This window comes from Triplophysa rosa, linkage group LG16, assembly GCF_024868665.1.
Source record: "Triplophysa rosa linkage group LG16, Trosa_1v2, whole genome shotgun sequence".
NCBI lineage: Eukaryota > Metazoa > Chordata > Actinopteri > Cypriniformes > Nemacheilidae > Triplophysa > Triplophysa rosa.
The window spans coordinates 19,628,601-19,654,273 of NC_079905.1; the positions used below are offsets into that span (position 1 = coordinate 19,628,601).

Sequence of the window (25,673 nt, forward strand, 5' to 3'; positions counted from 1 at the left end):
AAATAGGGAGCGATGAGGTCGAGACGCGCATACGGTGTGGCACGCACATTTTTCTTGGCGCGTCGGTGCCGCATCGAGATGGAAATATTTCAACTTTTCAGAGTACCGCGGTGCGCGGGTCATTTGACGAGCACAGATCTCGTTTTCCACTCGGTTTTAGACGCAAATGTGAATCGCCCCTAATATAGCATTTTTAGAGACAGTAGAGATTTTCTTTAAAATGTAAAGTGCTTTATAAATAAAATGTATTATGATTATTAACATATAACATAGCCTAATCATTTATTCATATATGATTTGAATAATAACTAAAAAAAATTCACAGCTAATATTGTTTACATTCTACCACAGTTATAAATGCACTTGATGAAATACCTGAAAAGTATTGAGAAGTATTCATAGGAACATTAGTACATAGATGGGTTGATCTGAAATCATATTCAATAAGAATAATTACATATAAGTAGGTTTATGATGATAATTTGATTATTTGAAGAAGAATTGATGATTTAATGACACAATCTGTACCTGTAACCAATGATTGTTCATATAAATGCACTTAATGTCACTTTAAGCATGTTTAAAGCACATTTGAGCACAATGTAACAAGGTAAAATCCAGTGATGTTTTTAGAGGCCTAAAGTTTGAAGCCTGTTGTGCTCTCTCTGAAACCTGGGGATTTTCCACTGTTTAAAAGTAACCATGATTACGCACGTACGCCACGCCGTCTCGTATGGAGACCATGGCTTGTTTGGTGGTCTCGTGTAGTAACCATTGTATGCAAATTATTTTAAAAAATGATGTAATAACCAGCGTACCACCATTAGATACGTACCTTGTTACCTGGGACTTATTGGTGGCAGACAATTAACAATTGGTTAATAAAAATAAGAGATAACTGGAAAATACCTGATTGGTTTCAGAAGAGACCACCTTTCAGAAATTTTACTATAACTATAGACTGGAAAACACTTGGTTTTTAGATGACTTTGAACATCTCACTTTGTTTGGCTCGAGCAAATAAAGTTAACTCCTTGGCAACCGGACCTTCTTAGTCTGAGAGATTTTTTGAACTACAAGACTGACATTTTTCCACAACACTAACTAACACAATAAAACACAATAACAACATAACATCATGATTTATGTTTTTTTTTTTTGCTAAAAAACTTTTCATATCTAAATGTGCATTTTGAGTTTGTTTTAAAGGACAGTAGGTAATCTCGAAACTAACAAACTAATACTGAAAAAATGGGGACTGAAATAAAAAGTGAAAACGGTTAAATTTTACATGTGCATTTCGTGTGGATAGTTGGGCAATTGGTCATGGCTGGGGTCATAATGTGCGGGCTTTAGGACCCATACGCGCGGTTCTATTGACGGGTACTTTGTGTTTACAGTGAGAATTGTATGGCAGGAATTTTCTAACATCAAATATTTAAACATAATTTGCATCGATACAAACGCTACAATGGAGACATATATGCTGTGACACAGGTAAGACAGAAAACAACATAGTCTGTATCTAACAGCAGTTTCAGCATCTACTAAACAACACTTTTAAAGCGAAAATACTGTAACGAAACCTACTCTGTTTTACATGTTTGGTAGAAGACTTGGGCCTTTGTTTTAATGCGTAAAACAAGTTACACAAACAAGCTTACTCATTAACTTCGACGAACACATTGGGCTAACGTTAGGTGTCTTTCAAAAAGATTCATTAGCCGTCGAAACTTTCGCAGGGTTTTGATGAACACTAGTTAGTTTAAAGAACTAACAAAATGTTTAAAATATTTTTGCCGTGCTGTCAGATGTTGAACTCATTGCGTGTCGTTAAGACATTCAGTTGAATAAATATTTAACAAACGATTGTGTCACACAGGTCTTGTGGTCTTGTTCTTTCAGACATTTCACCCTGAACTCGACATAATAGCCATTAATTTTAGATCTGGTTTAATGAGTATTAGTAACAATAGCATAATAAACGTTCTCTTTCGAAAACCCTTTAACCACAGATGCCGCCATACAACACATACAGTACAAAATTGTTACAAGTACTGTAAATGCTGTAATAAACTGTGTTCATCAGAACAAAGAAATGTATACAGATTTGGAACAACTCGAAGGTAAGTAAATGATGACAGTATTTTTATTTTTGGGCCATCTGTTCCTTTAATATATTTGATCTCTAACCAGTTTTAACTGGGTTATTGTTGTAATTTCAAATAGGGTTTATGTTGCATACTAAAACAATCCTGTTACCACTTCCAAGTGGGAAACGGCACAGGGCGTTACTGACCTCATTACCATTCAAAATTACAAGTGTGAAATTTTGCCTAACCCCGGGTTAAACTAGGGATAGTTCACCCCAAAATGAAAATTCTGTCATCATTTACTTACCGTCTTGTCATTTCAGAGCAAAGAAATGCTAGTAAATGGGTACCGCCGTTGTTCTGTTACCAATATTTTTCAAAATATCTTCTTTTATGTTCTACAGAGAAAGTAAGTCACACAGGTTTGAAATGACAAGAGGGGTGAGTAAATGACAGAATTTTCATTTTTGGTTTAACTATCTCTTTAACCCAGGCTTAAAAGTCCATATGTCCAATATTTTTAATGAGTATTTGATAATATTATACTATATTAAGGCTAGTACACCAGATGAATGTTTCAGTCTTATCTAAATAACTTTCATAAAATATATATCAGTGCCATTTTGTCTCTAGATGCACAGCATTAATGTTTTTTCTAAGGCATTTTTGTGACTTAGGGTGTGTTCACATATGGCTTTTTGGTTAGATTAAAACGAACTCTGGTGTGATTGCTCTGTTAGTGTGTCAGGAATCGTGTGCGAAAGAGAACCCAATTGCAGACAGCAGTGAAGGGGTTAACAAAAACAAGACTTTATTTACATAAAACACAAAACAAAACCCACTATGGGGGAAAACTCAATACAATAAGATAATGACAGGATGAAGACTAACTAACACTAAACTGAAAATAAACAACACTAGATAAACCAAACTAAACACTTACTAAGACTGACAGGACACTCCAAACAGAACACGGGAGAAACAGGTAATCAGGATACAAATAACACCGAACGCCACCGAAGACACCATATACAATGCACGAGCAACAAGACAATGAAACATGAGGGTATATAAAGGCAAGACAAACGAGGGATAACGAGCTAGGACAGGTGGGAAACATTAGACACAGACGGGAAACAATACAGGAAACGAGAGGGGCGGGGCCACTGACGAGACACGAGAAAACACATGAGAAGTAAAAACAAACAACTCATGGTTTTCTCACATAAAACCTAAGGGCTCTGCCCCGATCCCGCCACACGACTAGAAATTCAGAAACAAGAAGGTGGGACCGTAACATAGTGCGGTTAATTTGTGTTGTGTGAACGGGCCGAGACCACTGAAAAGATGGTTCTTGGTCCACTTTCAAACGAACTCTGGCGCGGTTCGATTGAAATATGAGCGCAACACGGACCAAAAGCATTGAACCGAACCAAAAACAGGAAGTAATAACAATATACGACCCGAAAATCAAGTGATTTGATAATATAAAAGTTTATTAGGTCTGTGCTTGTACATGTAACGGAGGAATTCCTGGCTTCGTTTTGACTGCTTTAAACACTTCATGAGGTCTTTGCGAGTTACCGGCTTGCTAAAAATACCCTCATATGCACAGGCATACACTGAGCATGTATAACCCAGCTTACAGCATTGTTTTGGATTTCCAGTAAGTTACTTTTTAAAATATAAATCATAAAAGCTGTCCAACCACATTGCGACTGTATTAGGTTCGATATCTTTAGGTTCGCTGTTAAAATGCCAGTCTGAACGCTAAGCGAACCAGGACTAAATTTATTTTATTCTTTTTGTTCCGGACCAAAATAACCAAAAGACAAATATGAACGCACCCTTAAATATCTTATTTTACCTAAGGCTAAACTAAGCCTTGTCTGTGAAACCGGAGCTATGTTTAGTTGTTGTGTCATTTTGGAGTGGTATAGACCTGTTGTTTTACAGTTGACAAATAAATGGCTGAACTATTAGGTTACAAATATATAAATTCATTGGACACTTTGGCATTTTAGTCTTATTGTATCTGCTCAAAACAGAGGAAAATCAGCAGTGCTGTAAAATGTTGTGTAAAAAATCACATAGCTGGGCTGCTAATGCAGAGTCGCAGGCAATGACAGTGGAAAATACATCAGGCGATGGGACGCTGGCAGATAATCTATTATTGACCATGGTTAATGTAACACCCACCCAGTGGATACTTCGCTTTGTCATATGAATAGCTTGACAAAATTACTCACTTCCTCTTTCATCAAACTGAAGCTCTGGTGTCAAATGCAGCATTGACACAGACTTTTTATGGGTGCAGTCGCAATGTGGCAACAAAGAGCATTTTCTGTAATTGACAGGCATTCAGCAGTGAGCCTTTGAAAGGAGAGGTATATACTGAAATATTGTTAATTGCTTTTTGAAATGTGTTTTTTATGGTATCTGTGTTTCAGTTATTTGGATGGAGTCCTTGCGGGGTACAGTGGGTCACTCCCGCGAGTACAAATTGGTGATGTTAGGAGAGGGGGGTGTGGGCAAAAGTGGTGAGTAACATTGTTCATCTCTCTCTTAAGACACACGTGCACACACTCAACCCCCCCCACACACACGCATGTTGGGTTTCCATGTTTTATGGGGACATTCCATAGACCCTATTGTTTTTAAACTGTACAAACTGTATATCATATTCCCTACCCCTAACCCACCCCCTAAACCTAACAATCACAAAAACTTCCTGCTCTTTTAGATTTTCAAAAAAGTTAATTCTGTATGATTTATAAGCTTGTTTCCTCATGGGGACAAAAAAATGTCCCCACAAAGGACAAGGGTTTTGGATAATGCCATCTTTGTGGGGACATTCTGTCCCCATACCCCCCCACACACACACTACACTCATTTCACAAAACTTGGGTAAATTTTACAGAACAGGTCTCCGTTAAATCAATAGAAAGAAATTCCTCTTTATGACAACCACAGACAACATACAATTCTGCTTTCATAAATAAAAAAATAAATATGACTATTTATTAATAACTTTTTTTACATTCATATTTTGGGACAAAGGAGAGAAGGAAAAGTGTACTGTTGCCGTAATTAACTCTGAATAAACTCAAAACTAGCTAAAGATACAGATATTGTGATGTGAAAAAAATCACAGTAATGAGAATTTAGAGGGACAGTATGCTAAAAATATGTGCTAAAAATCACAATTAGGGATGCACCGATATGTAAATTTTGGCTGATAACTGATATATTGGCCGATATACAATATCTAAATATTAATATAAAATTCTCTAATACTGAAACAAGTATATATTTGTTCCTATAATTTACACATTCATAAATTCTGTATCTACATACTGTACCAACATCAACAATGTTTTGCTAAAGCAGTAAGTGAATGATCACGACAGAAATACAGTACTGTACTGTATTTTAACTGTGAGCAGCGTGCAGCTGAAGAAGTTTAACAAGAGGAAATGATTTATGAATTATCGGCTATAATATCGGTCTAAATTTGATTATCGATATGGCCGATAATTTATCGTGCATCCCTATGTAAAATATCTTATATACAAGATATTTTCTGTGTTTGTATTGTAATTTTCTCCTAATTGTAATTATCTCCTGATCTTTCATCAGATTATTGTAGTCAGTCTCTTTCACTACAGTTTATTATTGTGGTCAGACAGAGGGCTGGTGCCAGAATCTTACATGTACAGTCACAAGCAGGCAGACAATAAAAGTGTGGGTGTTGGCTCAGCGCTCAGTCTGTCGATATAAAGGCACAGGTACCTAGCAACCTTCATCCCCTCATGGAGTCTGTTGCCAAGGAGATAAGATGAGGTACCTGTTAAAGATGATGTGCAAGCTTTGGTCACATTGTTTGAGAATGCACTGCAGAAGGTTCTTTAGGGTGACTGATATTCTCTCTTTATATCACTGTGTCCATGGGAACAGAGCAGAGAGCAAATACATGCTGACAGCAGGGAGTGTTTGCTCGACATGAAAAGGGAGAAGGGGGAGTTTTATATGACGGGGAGCTGTTTACACTGCTCTTGTTGAGTTTAATAATGCTAGGATTATGTAAGAGCTGTGTTTCTCTCTTCTGCTCCTAGCCATCATCATGCAGTTTATAAGTCACAGATTTCCAGAGGACCATGACCCGACTATCGGTAAGAAAAAAAGAAAAAGGACGAGACCTTCTTAACTTTCCTACAAGAATTCTACATTATTGACTGTTATAGTACATTACATTTTTTGTAACTTCAGAAGTACAGATAATCGAATTTAGGATGACATGAATGTGGCCCTTAGCCAGGGATGAAGCCTCTATTGTGATGCATATTCAGTCTTAAAATTTTCTATATTGATTTAATGCGCAGAGAGCAATAAGTAGGCCTTTTGTGGGTTGATTTCCTCAAGAACTGTCAACACTGAGGCTCTGTGGTAATATCAGAACATTTCTCTATTGCACGGGTCCCCAAACACGGTCCTGGAGGCCAAGTGTCCAGCAGAGTTTAGCTCCAACCTGCGTCAACACACCTGTCTGCAATTTTCTATGGCTGTTTCTCAATTCCAAGAACGCAAAGAACGGACTTGTGTTCTCGCGGAGACCGGTCTTGCGAGGCAGCCTCGGAAGAATGAACTTGGATGGATGCGCCCCAGTGACTTCTAGGACTTCAAGTGGCTTCCATATGCACGCAAGGCTGCATTCGATGCATCCTTAAAATTGAGAACACATCCAGGTACTTTAATGCGTTCTCTGTTCTTGAGTATTGGAACCGGACTTTGACGGTTATAGATGACGTAGAGTGAGAACACGAGGACACAAGACCGCTGAAGAACACATTGAGAAACGGCCTTTGCCTAGTAGGACCTCAATTAGCTGGTTCAGGTGTGTTTGATTAGGGTTAGAACTAAACTCTGCAGGACACCGGCCCTCCAGAACTTAGCATGGGGCCCTCCAGAACTGAGCATGCTCTTTTGTTTCAATAGCCTGATGTGTCAACACTGATTCAACATATTTAAGTTTAAGGCGGTACTACGTGTATGTCTGGCCAATGGCAGATAGGTAAGGCGGGGTGGGCTTTTTGTAAACAGATTGTCATTGTTTTTTCTTATGTATTTGCCATTATATTTTTTGTCATTACGTAAAATTTATTTTAGCAATTCAAAGAAAGTTAGGTGTTTGTCACAACCCACATGGAAATGTACAGATGTCTTAGACATGTTTTTATGCTATTTGGGTAACCACAACTAAGGTCTATTTACCTAAATTAAATTTTATGTAAGTAATTAGCTCTCTAGTGTTACTGTGATCTCTGCTCATATGTTCACATGCCTCTGGCTCTAATGTTTCTAGAGGATGCTTATAAAACACAGATTCGCATAGATGATGAGCCAGCAAACCTGGACATCTTGGACACAGCAGGACAGGTAGGTGAAGTAATGGTGTGTTTAACATAGACACAAGGAAAACAAAGCAACGGTACAAACAGATTTACAAACAGGTAACTCAGCTCAAGCTTAGGTACCATAGATTATGGCTTGCTAAACATTTGCTAAGGTATTCTGATTAGTGTTGGCATGTTGTCTGTCATCCGGTTTCACAGACAAGTCTTATCTTAATACAGGACTATGCCTTAAATTAGGATATTTAAGTCACTTTTATTAAAATGCCTTGGATACAAATATTACTGGTGTGCATTTTAAGACAGAACAATGGAAATTACATATTTTAAGATATGTCAGGTAAATATGTTTTCAGTTAAGACAGCTCAAACTTTTATTTCAGTCTGGGACTAGTTATAAACCTTGTCTAGGATGTTCTAGATTAGGGTTCCTCAACTCTGGACCTTGAGATCCAATTTTCTGCACTGTTTAGCACCAACCATTATCGAACAAGCCAATCAAAGTCTTCTGACTCTGAATTACTACAGAGTTTCTGGTACTGTAGGTTTGTTTAATCCAGGTTGGAGCTCGAAAGAAAGTGGACCTCGAGAGATTAGCTCCAACCTGGATTAAGAGTTGGACCAGAGTTGAGGACCCCATTCTAGATGCTTACTACAGTGTTTTAGATGCTTTCAAGGTGGCTGCATACCGACCCCGTTCAAAAGAGTCCACCTCCAAGTCTCTGTTATCTTGGTCGCTAGTTATTGTATGTCATGCAAAACTTAGAGCAGTGAGGGTAACCGAGGCTGTCTAACATCTTTTTTTGTATCCCATGAAATAAAAACAACTTTATGAGTTAAGAACAAAGTGATAAAAATTTTTGACTGATATGTTTGTTTTGAACCAGGCAGAGTTCACAGCGATGCGCGATCAGTACATGCGAGCAGGTGAAGGTTTCATCATCTCTTACTCCATCACAGACCGTCGCAGTTTCCAAGAGGCTCGGCAGTTTAAGCAGCTGATCTACCGGGTGCGACGCACAGTCGACACGCCGGTTGTACTGGTGGGAAACAAGTCTGACCTGGCCCATCTAAGACAGGTAAAAACCTAACCTGTTAACATTCATGCAAGTGTAAATACAAATATTCATGGATTTTCAAATTATATATTTGAATGAGCTAGACTGGACACATAGTTAACTTTTAACATCTTTTAATTTTATCATTTTATTTTTTTATAGTTTTATTTAAAAAAAATTGTACTGCATGTGTGCCAGGGTCAGAAATGATCCTTTCCATTAAGCAGCAATATTTTTGATGAGATGTTATAAAAAGAGGCACTCATTACAGAGTAATGCAAGATTAAAACAAAAATCATTGCTGTGGATTATTTCCCTTGATAATATTATTGTGAAAAACGTCTTGTTCTTAATGGGTTCTATTGTCTTTGTTCTATTGATTATTTGTTCTAATTATTATTATTATTGCAGTTTTACGCATTAAAATCAAAGCCTTCACAATGATTCTCTTAGTGGCATCTAAAAACGGTTATTCAAACTGGTGATAAATCTGATAAATTACACTTGTTATCTTGTTATTTATCCAATATGATACCATAGTGTTATTCTGTCCTGTTATCATAAAGCCAAATGATAGGTCTAACTATCCTGCAGACATAGATGTCTACACTCAGAGATGAAGAAGGAAGAACAGCAGGCAGGAGACAAAGTGATAATTGAAAAAAATGAGCAGAGTTTATTCAGGGAAAATCTTAGTTGCATTTCACTGAAAACTAATATCTACTTGTGAAGACAATACAACAACAGTCCAACATAAGATTAACAACATAAAGAAATGTGTATAGAACAGAATAACTAGATAGAAAGAAATTAATATAATATATAACTAACTAAATACAAACCCGATTCCAAAAAAGTTGGGACACTGGACAAATTGTGAATAAAAACAGAATGCAATGATGTGGAAGTTTCAAATTTCAATATTTTATTCAGAATACAACATAGATGACATATCAAATGTTTAAACTGAAACTGAGGCAGTTATGAATAAATTCAACATGAGCTAGGTCTATTAATTATATGGTAAAACTTGTTTTTTTGTTAAATCATCTTTTTTTCTTATTTATAAACAAATATATGAGTTTATACAGTATATACTTTATATAGACTTTTTTACTTAAAAGTTGTTTCAAATTATATGAAAACCCTAATAAGTTGACTTTACGCAATTTAGTTTACTCACTTCTAAAACTTGTATATTTATGTTTACTTTGTTGCTCATGTAGACTAAACTTGCATTTTGTAATTTATTTAATGTGGTGTTCATATATTGAACAGTATTATAAAAAAGACGTTATGACTGACGTGATGTGAAATTGTGAAGTGAACGTGTGAACAAATGGATAATTTCATATACCACTTGAAGCATCTTTTATAATGTGGGTGTGGGACGTTTCAGTGCAGAATGATGTAGAATAAGTATGTATGAATAAGCTTTAAATTCTATATGAAAAGTTTGAAAACAGATAACTCAGTTTAAAAAAATTTAAATCATGTTTTTTATTGTGCATTCCAAGTAATATCAATCAAACTGCAGTTGGGTTGTTTTGACTAGTTCATTATTTTAAATGTAGACACGCGGCAGGGCGCGCGCAAATAGGGAGCGATGAGGTCGAGACGCGCATACGGTGTGGCACGCACATTTTTCTTGGCGCGTCGGTGCCGCATCGAGATGGAAATATTTCAACTTTTCAGAGTACCGCGGTGCGCGGGTCATTTGACGAGCACAGATCTCGTTTTCCACTCGGTTTTAGACGCAAATGTGAATCGCCCCTAATATAGCATTTTTAGAGACAGTAGAGATTTTCTTTAAAATGTAAAGTGCTTTATAAATAAAATGTATTATGATTATTAACATATAACATAGCCTAATCATTTATTCATATATGATTTGAATAATAACTAAAAAAAAAACACAGCTAATATTGTATACATTCTACCACAGTTATAAATGCACTTGATGAAATACCTGAAAAGTATTGAGAAGTATTCATAGGAACATTAGTACATAGATGGGTTGATCTGAAATCATATTCAATAAGAATAATTACATATAAGTAGGTCTATGATGATAATTTGATTATTTGAAGAAGAATTGATGATTTAATGACACAATCTGTACCTGTAACCAATGATTGTTCATATAAATGCACTTAATGTCACTTTAAGCATGTTTAAAGCACATTTGAGCACAATGTAACAAGGTAAAATCCAGTGATGTTTTTAGAGGCCTAGAGTTTGAAGCCTGGTGTGCTCTCTCTGAAACCTGGGGATTTTCCACTGTTTAAAAGTAACCATGATTACGCACGTACGCCACGCCGTCTCGTATGGAGACCATGGCTTGTTTGGTGGTCTCGTGTAGTAACCATTGTATGCAAATTATTTTAAAAAATGATGTAATAACCAGCGTACCACCATTAGATACGTACCTTGTTACCTGGGACTTATTGGTGGCAGACAATTAACAATTGGTTAATAAAAATAAGAGATAACTGGAAAATACCTGATTGGTTTCAGAAGAGACCACCTTTCAGAAATTTTACTATAACTATAGACTGGAAAACACTTGGTTTTTAGATGACTTGGAACATCTCACTTTGTTTGGCTCGAGCAAATAAAGTTAACTCCTTGGCAACCGGACCTTCTTAGTCTGAGAGATTTTTTGAACTACAAGACTGACATTTTTCCACAACACTAACTAACACAATAAAACACAATAACAACATAACATCATGATTTATGTTTTTTTTTTTGCTAAAAAACTTTTCATATCTAAATGTGCATTTTGAGTTTGTTTTAAAGGACAGTAGGTAATCTCGAAACTAACAAACTAATACTGAAAAAATGGGGACTGAAATAAAAAGTGAAAACGGTTAAATTTTACATGTGCATTTCGTGTGGATAGTTGGGCAATTGGTCATGGCTGGGGTCATAATGTGCGGGCTTTAGGACCCATACGCGCGGTTCTATTGACGGGTACTTTGTGTTTACAGTGAGAATTGTATGGCAGGAATTTTCTAACATCAAATATTTAAACATAATTTGCATCGATACAAACGCTACAATGGAGACATATATGCTGTGACACAGGTAAGACAGAAAACAACATAGTCTGTATCTAACAGCAGTTTCAGCATCTACTAAACAACACTTTTAAAGCGAAAATACTGTAACGAAACCTACTCTGTTTTACATGTTTGGTAGAAGACTTGGGCCTTTGTTTTAATGCGTAAAACAAGTTACACAAACAAGCTTACTCATTAACTTCGACGAACACATTGGGCTAACGTTAGGTGTCTTTCAAAAAGATTCATTAGCCGTCGAAACTTTCGCAGGGTTTTGATGAACACTAGTTAGTTTAAAGAACTAACAAAATGTTTAAAATATTTTTGCCGTGCTGTCAGATGTTGAACTCATTGCGTGTCGTTAAGACATTCAGTTGAATAAATATTTAACAAACGATTGTGTCACACAGGTCTTGTGGTCTTGTTCTTTCAGACATTTCACCCTGAACTCGACATAATAGCCATTAATTTTAGATCTGGTTTAATGAGTATTAGTAACAATAGCATAATAAACGTTCTCTTTCGAAAACCCTTTAACCACAGATGCCGCCATACAACACATACAGTACAAAATTGTTACAAGTACTGTAAATGCTGTAATAAACTGTGTTCATCAGAACAAAGAAATGTATACAGATTTGGAACAACTCGAAGGTAAGTAAATGATGACAGTATTTTTATTTTTGGGCCATCTGTTCCTTTAATATATTTGATCTCTAACCAGTTTTAACTGGGTTATTGTTGTAATTTCAAATAGGGTTTATGTTGCATACTAAAACAATCCTGTTACCACTTCCAAGTGGGAAACGGCACAGGGCGTTACTGACCTCATTACCATTCAAAATTACAAGTGTGAAATTTTGCCTAACCCCGGGTTAAACTAGGGATAGTTCACCCCAAAATGAAAATTCTGTCATCATTTACTTACCGTCTTGTCATTTCAGAGCAAAGAAATGCTAGTAAATGGGTACCGCCGTTGTTCTGTTACCAATATTTTTCAAAATATCTTCTTTTATGTTCTACAGAGAAAGTAAGTCACACAGGTTTGAAATGACAAGAGGGGTGAGTAAATGACAGAATTTTCATTTTTGGTTTAACTATCTCTTTAACCCAGGCTTAAAAGTCCATATGTCCAATATTTTTAATGAGTATTTGATAATATTATACTATATTAAGGCTAGTACACCAGATGAATGTTTCAGTCTTATCTAAATAACTTTCATAAAATATATATCAGTGCCATTTTGTCTCTAGATGCACAGCATTAATGTTTTTTCTAAGGCATTTTTGTGACTTAGGGTGTGTTCACATATGGCTTTTTGGTTAGATTAAAACGAACTCTGGTGTGATTGCTCTGTTAGTGTGTCAGGAATCGTGTGCGAAAGAGAACCCAATTGCAGACAGCAGTGAAGGGGTTAACAAAAACAAGACTTTATTTACATAAAACACAAAACAAAACCCACTATGGGGGAAAACTCAATACAATAAGATAATGACAGGATGAAGACTAACTAACACTAAACTGAAAATAAACAACACTAGATAAACCAAACTAAACACTTACTAAGACTGACAGGACACTCCAAACAGAACACGGGAGAAACAGGTAATCAGGATACAAATAACACCGAACGCCACCGAAGACACCATATACAATGCACGAGCAACAAGACAATGAAACATGAGGGTATATAAAGGCAAGACAAACGAGGGATAACGAGCTAGGACAGGTGGGAAACATTAGACACAGACGGGAAACAATACAGGAAACGAGAGGGGCGGGGCCACTGACGAGACACGAGAAAACACATGAGAAGTAAAAACAAACAACTCATGGTTTTCTCACATAAAACCTAAGGGCTCTGCCCCGATCCCGCCACACGACTAGAAATTCAGAAACAAGAAGGTGGGACCGTAACATAGTGCGGTTAATTTGTGTTGTGTGAACGGGCCGAGACCACTGAAAAGATGGTTCTTGGTCCACTTTCAAACGAACTCTGGCGCGGTTCGATTGAAATATGAGCGCAACACGGACCAAAAGCATTGAACCGAACCAAAAACAGGAAGTAATAACAATATACGACCCGAAAATCAAGTGATTTGATAATATAAAAGTTTATTAGGTCTGTGCTTGTACATGTAACGGAGGAATTCCTGGCTTCGTTTTGACTGCTTTAAACACTTCATGAGGTCTTTGCGAGTTACCGGCTTGCTAAAAATACCCTCATATGCACAGGCATACACTGAGCATGTATAACCCAGCTTACAGCATTGTTTTGGATTTCCAGTAAGTTACTTTTTAAAATATAAATCATAAAAGCTGTCCAACCACATTGCGACTGTATTAGGTTCGATATCTTTAGGTTCGCTGTTAAAATGCCAGTCTGAACGCTAAGCGAACCAGGACTAAATTTATTTTATTCTTTTTGTTCCGGACCAAAATAACCAAAAGACAAATATGAACGCACCCTTAAATATCTTATTTTACCTAAGGCTAAACTAAGCCTTGTCTGTGAAACCGGAGCTATGTTTAGTTGTTGTGTCATTTTGGAGTGGTATAGACCTGTTGTTTTACAGTTGACAAATAAATGGCTGAACTATTAGGTTACAAATATATAAATTCATTGGACACTTTGGCATTTTAGTCTTATTGTATCTGCTCAAAACAGAGGAAAATCAGCAGTGCTGTAAAATGTTGTGTAAAAAATCACATAGCTGGGCTGCTAATGCAGAGTCGCAGGCAATGACAGTGGAAAATACATCAGGCGATGGGACGCTGGCAGATAATCTATTATTGACCATGGTTAATGTAACACCCACCCAGTGGATACTTCGCTTTGTCATATGAATAGCTTGACAAAATTACTCACTTCCTCTTTCATCAAACTGAAGCTCTGGTGTCAAATGCAGCATTGACACAGACTTTTTATGGGTGCAGTCGCAATGTGGCAACAAAGAGCATTTTCTGTAATTGACAGGCATTCAGCAGTGAGCCTTTGAAAGGAGAGGTATATACTGAAATATTGTTAATTGCTTTTTGAAATGTGTTTTTTATGGTATCTGTGTTTCAGTTATTTGGATGGAGTCCTTGCGGGGTACAGTGGGTCACTCCCGCGAGTACAAATTGGTGATGTTAGGAGAGGGGGGTGTGGGCAAAAGTGGTGAGTAACATTGTTCATCTCTCTCTTAAGACACACGTGCACACACTCAACCCCCCCCACACACACGCATGTTGGGTTTCCATGTTTTATGGGGACATTCCATAGACCCTATTGTTTTTAAACTGTACAAACTGTATATCATATTCCCTACCCCTAACCCACCCCCTAAACCTAACAATCACAAAAACTTCCTGCTCTTTTAGATTTTCAAAAAAGTTAATTCTGTATGATTTATAAGCTTGTTTCCTCATGGGGACAAAAAAATGTCCCCACAAAGGACAAGGGTTTTGGATAATGCCATCTTTGTGGGGACATTCTGTCCCCATACCCCCCCACACACACACTACACTCATTTCACAAAACTTGGGTAAATTTTACAGAACAGGTCTCCGTTAAATCAATAGAAAGAAATTCCTCTTTATGACAACCACAGACAACATACAATTCTGCTTTCATAAATAAAAAAATAAATATGACTATTTATTAATAACTTTTTTTACATTCATATTTTGGGACAAAGGAGAGAAGGAAAAGTGTACTGTTGCCGTAATTAACTCTGAATAAACTCAAAACTAGCTAAAGATACAGATATTGTGATGTGAAAAAAATCACAGTAATGAGAATTTAGAGGGACAGTATGCTAAAAATATGTGCTAAAAATCACAATTAGGGATGCACCGATATGTAAATTTTGGCTGATAACTGATATATTGGCCGATATACAATATCTAAATATTAATATAAAATTCTCTAATACTGAAACAAGTATATATTTGTTCCTATAATTTACACATTCATAAATTCTGTATCTACATACTGTACCAACATCAACAATGTTTTGCTAAAGCAGTAAGTGAATGATCACGACAGAAATACAGTACTGTACTGTATTTTAACTGTGAGCAGCGTGCAGCTGAAGAAGTTTAACAAGAGGAAATGATTTATGAATTATCGGCTATAATATCGGTCTAAATTTGATTATCGATATGGCCGATAATTTATCGTGCATCCCTATGTAAAATATCTTATATACAAGATATTTTCTGTGTTTGTATTGTAATTTTCTCCTAATTGTAATTATCTCCTGATCTTTCATCAGATTATTGTAGTCAGTCTCTTTCACTACAGTTTATTATTGTGGTCAGACAGAGGGCTGGTGCCAGAATCTTACATGTACAGTCACAAGCAGGCAGACAATAAAAGTGTGGGTGTTGGCTCAGCGCTCAGTCTGTCGATATAAAGGCACAGGTACCTAGCAACCTTCATCCCCTCATGGAGTCTGTTGCCAAGGAGATAAGATGAGGTACCTGTTAAAGATGATGTGCAAGCTTTGGTCACATTGTTTGAGAATGCACTGCAGAAGGTTCTTTAGGGTGACTGATATTCTCTCTTTATATCACTGTGTCCATGGGAACAGAGCAGAGAGCAAATACATGCTGACAGCAGGGAGTGTTTGCTCGACATGAAAAGGGAGAAGGGGGAGTTTTATATGACGGGGAGCTGTTTACACTGCTCTTGTTGAGTTTAATAATGCTAGGATTATGTAAGAGCTGTGTTTCTCTCTTCTGCTCCTAGCCATCATCATGCAGTTTATAAGTCACAGATTTCCAGAGGACCATGACCCGACTATCGGTAAGAAAAAAAGAAAAAGGACGAGACCTTCTTAACTTTCCTACAAGAATTCTACATTATTGACTGTTATAGTACATTACATTTTTTGTAACTTCAGAAGTACAGATAATCGAATTTAGGATGACATGAATGTGGCCCTTAGCCAGGGATGAAGCCTCTATTGTGATGCATATTCAGTCTTAAAATTTTCTATATTGATTTAATGCGCAGAGAGCAATAAGTAGGCCTTTTGTGGGTTGATTTCCTCAAGAACTGTCAACACTGAGGCTCTGTGGTAATATCAGAACATTTCTCTATTGCACGGGTCCCCAAACACGGTCCTGGAGGCCAAGTGTCCAGCAGAGTTTAGCTCCAACCTGCGTCAACACACCTGTCTGCAATTTTCTATGGCTGTTTCTCAATTCCAAGAACGCAAAGAACGGACTTGTGTTCTCGCGGAGACCGGTCTTGCGAGGCAGCCTCGGAAGAATGAACTTGGATGGATGCGCCCCAGTGACTTCTAGGACTTCAAGTGGCTTCCATATGCACGCAAGGCTGCATTCGATGCATCCTTAAAATTGAGAACACATCCAGGTACTTTAATGCGTTCTCTGTTCTTGAGTATTGGAACCGGACTTTGACGGTTATAGATGACGTAGAGTGAGAACACGAGGACACAAGACCGCTGAAGAACACATTGAGAAACGGCCTTTGCCTAGTAGGACCTCAATTAGCTGGTTCAGGTGTGTTTGATTAGGGTTAGAACTAAACTCTGCAGGACACCGGCCCTCCAGAACTTAGCATGGGGCCCTCCAGAACTGAGCATGCTCTTTTGTTTCAATAGCCTGATGTGTCAACACTGATTCAACATATTTAAGTTTAAGGCGGTACTACGTGTATGTCTGGCCAATGGCAGATAGGTAAGGCGGGGTGGGCTTTTTGTAAACAGATTTTCATTGTTTTTTCTTATGTATTTGCCATTATATTTTTTGTCATTACGTAAAATTTATTTTAGCAATTCAAAGAAAGTTAGGTGTTTGTCACAACCCACATGGAAATGTACAGATGTCTTAGACATGTTTTTATGCTATTTGGGTAACCACAACTAAGGTCTATTTACCTAAATTAAATTTTATGTAAGTAATTAGCTCTCTAGTGTTACTGTGATCTCTGCTCATATGTTCACATGCCTCTGGCTCTAATGTTTCTAGAGGATGCTTATAAAACACAGATTCGCATAGATGATGAGCCAGCAAACCTGGACATCTTGGACACAGCAGGACAGGTAGGTGAAGTAATGGTGTGTTTAACATAGACACAAGGAAAACAAAGCAACGGTACAAACAGATTTACAAACAGGTAACTCAGCTCAAGCTTAGGTACCATAGATTATGGCTTGCTAAACATTTGCTAAGGTATTCTGATTAGTGTTGGCATGTTGTCTGTCATCCGGTTTCACAGACAAGTCTTATCTTAATACAGGACTATGCCTTAAATTAGGATATTTAAGTCACTTTTATTAAAATGCCTTGGATACAAATATTACTGGTGTGCATTTTAAGACAGAACAATGGAAATTACATATTTTAAGATATGTCAGGTAAATATGTTTTCAGTTAAGACAGCTCAAACTTTTATTTCAGTCTGGGACTAGTTATAAACCTTGTCTAGGATGTTCTAGATTAGGGTTCCTCAACTCTGGACCTTGAGATCCAATTTTCTGCACTGTTTAGCACCAACCATTATCGAACAAGCCAATCAAAGTCTTCTGACTCTGAATTACTACAGAGTTTCTGGTACTGTAGGTTTGTTTAATCCAGGTTGGAGCTCGAAAGAAAGTGGACCTCGAGAGATTAGCTCCAACCTGGATTAAGAGTTGGACCAGAGTTGAGGACCCCATTCTAGATGCTTACTACAGTGTTTTAGATGCTTTCAAGGTGGCTGCATACCGACCCCGTTCAAAAGAGTCCACCTCCAAGTCTCTGTTATCTTGGTCGCTAGTTATTGTATGTCATGCAAAACTTAGAGCAGTGAGGGTAACCGAGGCTGTCTAACATCTTTTTTTGTATCCCATGAAATAAAAACAACTTTATGAGTTAAGAACAAAGTGATAAAAATTTTTGACTGATATGTTTGTTTTGAACCAGGCAGAGTTCACAGCGATGCGCGATCAGTACATGCGAGCAGGTGAAGGTTTCATCATCTCTTACTCCATCACAGACCGTCGCAGTTTCCAAGAGGCTCGGCAGTTTAAGCAGCTGATCTACCGGGTGCGACGCACAGTCGACACGCCGGTTGTACTGGTGGGAAACAAGTCTGACCTGGCCCATCTAAGACAGGTAAAAACCTAACCTGTTAACATTCATGCAAGTGTAAATACAAATATTCATGGATTTTCAAATTATATATTTGAATGAGCTAGACTGGACACATAGTTAACTTTTAACATCTTTTAATTTTATCATTTTATTTTTTTATAGTTTTATTTAAAAAAAATTGTACTGCATGTGTGCCAGGGTCAGAAATGATCCTTTCCATTAAGCAGCAATATTTTTGATGAGATGTTATAAAAAGAGGCACTCATTACAGAGTAATGCAAGATTAAAACAAAAATCATTGCTGTGGATTATTTCCCTTGATAATATTATTGTGAAAAACGTCTTGTTCTTAATGGGTTCTATTGTCTTTGTTCTATTGATTATTTGTTCTAATTATTATTATTATTGCAGTTTTACGCATTAAAATCAAAGCCTTCACAATGATTCTCTTAGTGGCATCTAAAAACGGTTATTCAAACTGGTGATAAATCTGATAAATTACACTTGTTATCTTGTTATTTATCCAATATGATACCATAGTGTTATTCTGTCCTGTTATCATAAAGCCAAATGATAGGTCTAACTATCCTGCAGACATAGATGTCTACACTCAGAGATGAAGAAGGAAGAACAGCAGGCAGGAGACAAAGTGATAATTGAAAAAAATGAGCAGAGTTTATTCAGGGAAAATCTTAGTTGCATTTCACTGAAAACTAATATCTACTTGTGAAGACAATACAACAACAGTCCAACATAAGATTAACAACATAAAGAAATGTGTATAGAACAGAATAACTAGATAGAAAGAAATTAATATAATATATAACTAACTAAATACANACAGTCCAACATAAGATTAACAACATAAAGAAATGTGTATAGAACAGAATAACTAGATAGAAAGAAATTAATATAATATATAACTAACTAAATACAGTATATAAAAATGAGTAAAGAATAATAAAAGTAAGAACATAAGGAACAAGGAATTAAATACAACATAAATGTATGTCTGTACTCTCAAGTCAGAATTTAATCATCTCTAGAAAATACACACACACACAAACAGATTGCTTTTAAGGAATTTAGATCCTACAATCTATCACTGGAAATAAATTGAATATAGAATGTTTCACATCACACAGTGTGTCAAAGTGACATCATTGCACATTAAAAAAACATATCTGCGCGCTGTTGTTCATGACAAACTCTTAAATGACTCAATCTGTCATTTAAAGGCACAGTATGTAGATTCCGCACTAGAGGGCGCACATTCAAAACTATAGGCGTAGGAGTAACAACAGCGGCGTAGCTTGATGATGATGCTTCAACTTCAATGCTGATGGTAATCAGACGTGAATGAGAAATCATGTTCATGGATGAGGTAAAGTAATAAAGTTTAATAAATGTTGCGTTTGATGACATGGTTTTATTTCATTATAATGAATTAGACGCATTAGATGTAATTCATAAAATTAATTTGACTATTTAGTCAGATGATCTGAAAACGATTACTACTCGTTCATTAAATATATACATGACACTCATGCTAAATTAAGAACAAGACATTCAAACAATAAGACTAACCTTGTTGATCGATATAATAATCATAAGTTTTCTATTAGTAAAGGAATCTAAACAGTTGCTCACCTAGTAAAACTCATGCAAGATTGGCGTCTAACTGTTATTTGAAATGTTGATCCTACGATATTGATCCTAGTTTTATCTCTCTTGTTTATATCTTCTTGTCCCAAACTCTTCTTGGGTCATGTGGTTGATCCCTACGATTACGGGAGTTGTTTTTACTGACAGAGCTAGCTGCAAACGGTAAAGAATAATTGTGTTCCAAAACGACTTAGCGAAACAAGATAGTTGCTTGATAGATTCTACTCAACTCAACTCAACTTTATTTATATAGCGCTTTTACAATTTTCATTGTTACAAAGCAGCTGTACATGAGACATATTGACTATAAGCAAAATAATTTAAGTTGTACCTGCAGAAACAAGAAAAGGTTGAAAACACAGAAGACAGACATACCCACATACAAAACACTCCACACACACAATATGCACACGTACTAAGACGCATAGACATAGAGACACACACACACACACGGATGCGCACGCACACACACACAACACACACACACACACACACGTACGTACACAGACAAGTACGCACACACACACACACGCTCAGTGAGAGCACACATTTAGGATAAAGGAGAGAGAAGCACAGGTCAAATATAACAGACTATAAATTCCTATATGCAATATTAATTAAGTAAAACTTTAAAATTCTAAAGCAGCCCCCCCGGTCAGGCAGATAGTGCAAAAACAGTATGCAAACGGTGGCGAGGAACCCAAAACTCTAATCGAGAAAAAAAACCTCAGGAGAACCCAGGCCCAACCAGGGGATTCCAGTTCCCCTCTGGCAAAAGCTGCTGCCTCTGCACAAGCTCCAGAGAACTTGCACAACAAGGCTAAATAAAATAAATAAACTTAATAATAAAATAAATTATAGTTTAAGATTATCATTAATAATCTAATACTTGCACATTTGTCAACCACGAGACTGTGTTGTCATGGTTTCTACAGCAGTAAAAGCGGAAACTGAGACGGAGAGACTTGTGTTATTAAGGGTAACTTGCAATCTGGAGAAAGTCGTAACGGCTTAGCAGGAATCACGTGAGGCACCTCAGCCAATCATATAACAGCCTCTAGTCTCCTTTCCTGCATTCCGACTGAAGGTTGCAGGGCTTTCCATCTAGTGTCTTTGGTAACGCGGATGCGCTTTGACAGGCGACTCCCAGAACGGCGTGTCACTGGTTAAAATTGACAGATTTTCTCATCGATTTATAAATAGTTTGGAAACATTTGAGATATTGTAGTACCAAAACTGAACAAAATATAATTGGCCTAGTGGTTTTTGGATAATTTTACTGCAAAAAGTTATACATATTGTGGCTTTTAATGCCTCTGATACTATACTTTAATAAGCTATCCACCTTAGAAATTGTTTGTGCTTGGCTGTAATGCTCAACCTTTCTGATCACAGAGGTGGGTAGAGTAGCCAAAATCTTTACTCAAGTAAAAGTACAAGTAACTAGAGAAATTGTTACTCAAGTAAAAGTAAAAGTCACTATTTTAAAATTTACTTGAGTAAAAGTAAAAAAGTATGCAATGAAAAAACTACTCAAGTAGCTAGTTACTTAGTTACTTTGTATCTGATTATATAGGCCTACTACATAAAATTAATATTAACGCCAATATTTTAATATTACATTTTAATCAATATTTTTAAATTATCATAAGCAGATATCTTTGCAATATACTAGAGAGACTAAAGAATAGACAAACACAGAAGAGACAAGCATTTCTGTAAATTTCATCTAGTCCTGATGTCAATGTAGTTACACAACTTATTTAGAATAATAGACCATGTCAAACTAAAGCATGAACTAAACTCAGAGCATTTCCTAAGATGATCTAGAACATCTGCAGTGCTCTCTTAAATGAAATACACATTTTTGAACAAAGCTCATGTTTTCTCGTGTTGTGTCACGTGTGTGTTGTGAAACGCTCTTACTTGTAAACAAACAGTAAACAGTGAACCACACGCCCATCAACAAGTTTTCTTCCTTCTGTTCTTCAAATGTATATTTCTGCAAGCCCACGTCTCTGTGTCTGACAGGTAACGCGCATGTTGCTGTGTCTGACGAACAGGTCGCGCGGGTGCGCGCATATGGCGGGCATTTATCATTGCTGGCAAACAATATGACACATTTGCAGTTTTGATTGTATAGATATAGATTAATATCCACTTCATCCAACGCTCTTTGTGTTCTGCGTGTTCTTAAGTTTCGCGCTACGAGGAGTGAGTAATCCTGCTTCAGATGATTCAGATCGTGCTGCGAACTGAACAAATCATTTGAACTGATTCATTAGCCTATTCAAATGGTTTTGCCATTGTTCAATTAATGCTTTCAAAAGAATCGACTCAAAAGAATCGATCACTCGGGAATGCCCGTAAAAAGAGACGACAACCTTGAAATAAACAACGCGTTTTAAAAAGCATATTTTAAAATGAAGGAACGAAGGAACGTCACGCAATGTAAGTTATGTAACGAAGTAAAAGTACAGATTTTCTATTAGAAATTTACTCAAGTAAGAGTAAAAGTACACACACTTTTAATTTTACTTAAAAAGTACATATTTCCAAAATGTTACTCAAGTAAATGTAACGAAGTAAATGTAGCGCGTTACTACCCACCTCTGCTGATGCAGTGCCGTTAAACCCTAAAACATATTTGTCTTTCAGGTGTCAGTGGAGGAGGGCAGACAGCTGGCAAGAGAGTTCCAGTGCCCATTTTTTGAGACTTCAGCAGCATTCCGTTATTACATTGATGAGGTGTTTGCCGCACTGGTCCGCCAGATCCGTCAGCGTGAAGTAGAGATGGTGCAGGGGAGTGTGAGGAAAAGTCGACGTAATCATTCCCTCTGGAGTCGCCTTAAAGCCCCCTTCCACAAGACACAGCAGTCTAAGCACTGAGAGAGCCACAGAAAAGAATGTGACAGGATATTGTGCCCTTTAACATTATGGGTTGTCTACCTGAAGCTGTATAAGTTCCATCTACTTCTGTTTATTTGACATCTGTTGTAATAATTTATATTTGATTTTCTGCATTGAAGCACTCCTAATCATTTTATATGTCAGATAGACTACTAACCTCATACAAACTATGTGCAGGGCAACAAACTCAGTCATTATATGGATAAAGGCTAATTTTACCTTATCACTTAGGAAAGCAAAAATTAAACTTGACAACATTATATTGTGTAAATGAACGTCATATAGAATGTTCATGTCACATTATAACTGATGAAAAGGCAGGGAAAGAAACCCAGAAGAATATGGAAAGACGGAAGTGAAGTGAGATGGTCATGTCATGCACAGGGTCATAGATGTGCGAAGCAAACAAGTTGGTGAACATTAAGGCCAGCGAGCCTTAACTGAAAGTATAAAGCATGTAAAGAGGAAACAAAGTGTGTGAAGAGATGCATTGTAGGAATGTAAATAGGCAAAAGTAGAAATATTACATTTATTTGCTGATGTAATGAGTACTGTAAATGATTCCTTTAACCTGGCTGTATTGTTTTGACACATGGAAGTTTAAGTATCAAAATGAGGTCCAGGATTTGCAGCTTTAGTGAGTAGTTCAATGGTGGAATCTCACAAAACAATGTTTGGGTTGACATCTCACCTTATTAAAATGTATTACAAAAATGTTATTCTTTAGACTATTAAAATGATTTTCATTGTGACGTTATTATCATACAAGTAGAAAAGGTTTTCCTACTTATATGATCAGATATTTTATGTTAGGCAATATGTATTATTCCTTAGAATGATTTTCATTCTCAGTTACTTCACAGGATTTCAGTATAAGCAAAATCATCAATACATTAAGGTAATCATTTTTTATGACAGTAATGAGACATTGCATTATAATTATTATAATTGCCACAATGCCGAAAATAAACTTTTAAAAGGTGAAATATCAGCTGGACATGTTTTTGACATTTTCTGTAAAATTTACCCAACAGGAATGTCTTTTGTGATATCTTTTTTACCAAGTAGTTGCAAATTACACTGTATAATAATGACGAAAACATTGCTGTGCTATATCAGGTTTAATTGTAAGCACACAAACAGATTGACACTTGATCATGATTAAAACAAAATCGTTTTTAAACAGGGTATTTTTTCTGTAGTCAGTCCCTAGGAAGTGTACCTCTTTAATGTAGCATATGAGGTAAAGTATAAATTGACTCCTGTAGACTTTTTGCACATGCTGTGCACTTACTAAACATCAGAATGTAATGGAATGTGTTCAGTGTGTGTGTGGGAAGGGTATACGGTATGGGGACAAAATGTCCCCACAAAGATGGCAATATCCAAAATCCTTGTCCTTTTGGGGACCTTTTTTGGTCCCCACGAGGAAACAAGCTTATAAATCATACAGAATTAATCTAAAAGCGCAGAAAGTTTTGTGTGATTGTTAGGTTTAGGGGTAGGGAATATGATATACAGTTTGTACAGTATAAAAACCATTGCGTCTATGGAATGTCCCCATAAAACATGTGAAACCCCTGTGTGTGTGTGTGTGTGTGTGTGTGCGTGTGCGTGTGTGTTCATGTTTGTATATCCCGGTGGGGACTTAAACCTGAATGCACACCAACACATGGGGACTCGTGTCACTGTGGGGACCAAAATTGAGGTCCCCATGGGCACAAAAGCTTATAAATTGTACAACAATATTTTTTAAAAATCTAAAAATTCAAAAAGTATTCTATGATCTTTAGGTTTAGGGGTTGGGTTGGGGTAAGGGATAGAATATACAGTTTGTACAGTATAAAAACATTACGCCTATGGACTGTCCCCACGGAGATAGTAAACCAGACTGTGTGTGTGTGTTCATGTTTGTATATCCCGGTGGAGACCTAAACCCGAATGCACACCAACACATGGGGACTCGTGTCGTCACCGTGGGGACCAAAATTGAGGTCCTCGTGGGCACAAAAGCTTATAAATTGTACAGAACAATATTTTTTAAAAATCTAAAAATGCAAAAAGTGTTCTATGATCTTTAGGTTTAGGGGTTGGGTTAGGGTTAGGGGATAAAATGTACAGTTTGTACAGTATATAACTGATTACGCCTATGGACTGTCCCCACGGAGATAGTAAACCAGACATGTGTGTGTGTGGGCGTGCGTGCGTGTGAATTTTAGATTTCATTTTTGACCATTGCCCTATTTATTGTCATAAAATATTCACAAATAAAATTCACTTACCAATCTTATCTCATGATTAGATTATTATTATGCTATATAAATTTCAGTTTAATTGCGACCCCTTGTGGCTATTATTATTCAAGAAGCCAAAAATGAAGA

The 25,673-nt window shown here is 36.8% G+C and overlaps 2 protein-coding genes across 3 annotated transcripts; both read left to right on the forward strand.

Moving 5' to 3' along the window:
• The first annotated feature begins 1,297 nt into the window (after positions 1–1,297).
• Positions 1,298–9,182, forward strand: LOC130566984 (GTP-binding protein Rit1-like). The gene is made up of 7 exons (XM_057354835.1): positions 1,298–1,497; positions 2,498–2,532; positions 4,543–4,633; positions 6,209–6,265; positions 7,456–7,529; positions 8,392–8,583; positions 9,129–9,182. Exons 3-7 carry the CDS (start codon positions 4,552–4,554, stop codon positions 9,180–9,182), a joined length of 459 nt encoding a protein of 152 aa, XP_057210818.1. The 5' UTR covers positions 1,298–1,497; positions 2,498–2,532; positions 4,543–4,551.
• A 2,288-nt stretch (positions 9,183–11,470) lies between these two features.
• LOC130566749 (GTP-binding protein Rit1-like) lies at positions 11,471–24,885 on the forward strand. 2 transcript variants are annotated; one of them, XM_057354463.1, is made up of 7 exons: positions 11,471–11,652; positions 12,653–12,687; positions 14,698–14,788; positions 16,364–16,420; positions 17,611–17,684; positions 18,547–18,738; positions 23,041–24,885. In XM_057354463.1, the coding sequence occupies exons 3-7, from the start codon at positions 14,707–14,709 to the stop codon at positions 23,269–23,271; spliced, it is 636 nt and encodes a 211-aa protein (XP_057210446.1). In that variant the 5' UTR covers positions 11,471–11,652; positions 12,653–12,687; positions 14,698–14,706; the 3' UTR covers positions 23,272–24,885. The 2 variants fall into 2 exon arrangements, with proteins under 2 accessions (XP_057210446.1, XP_057210445.1); XM_057354462.1 differs by lacking the exon at positions 12,653–12,687 and having other exon boundaries at positions 11,472–11,652; positions 14,699–14,788.
• Positions 24,886–25,673: the final 788 nt, after the last annotated feature.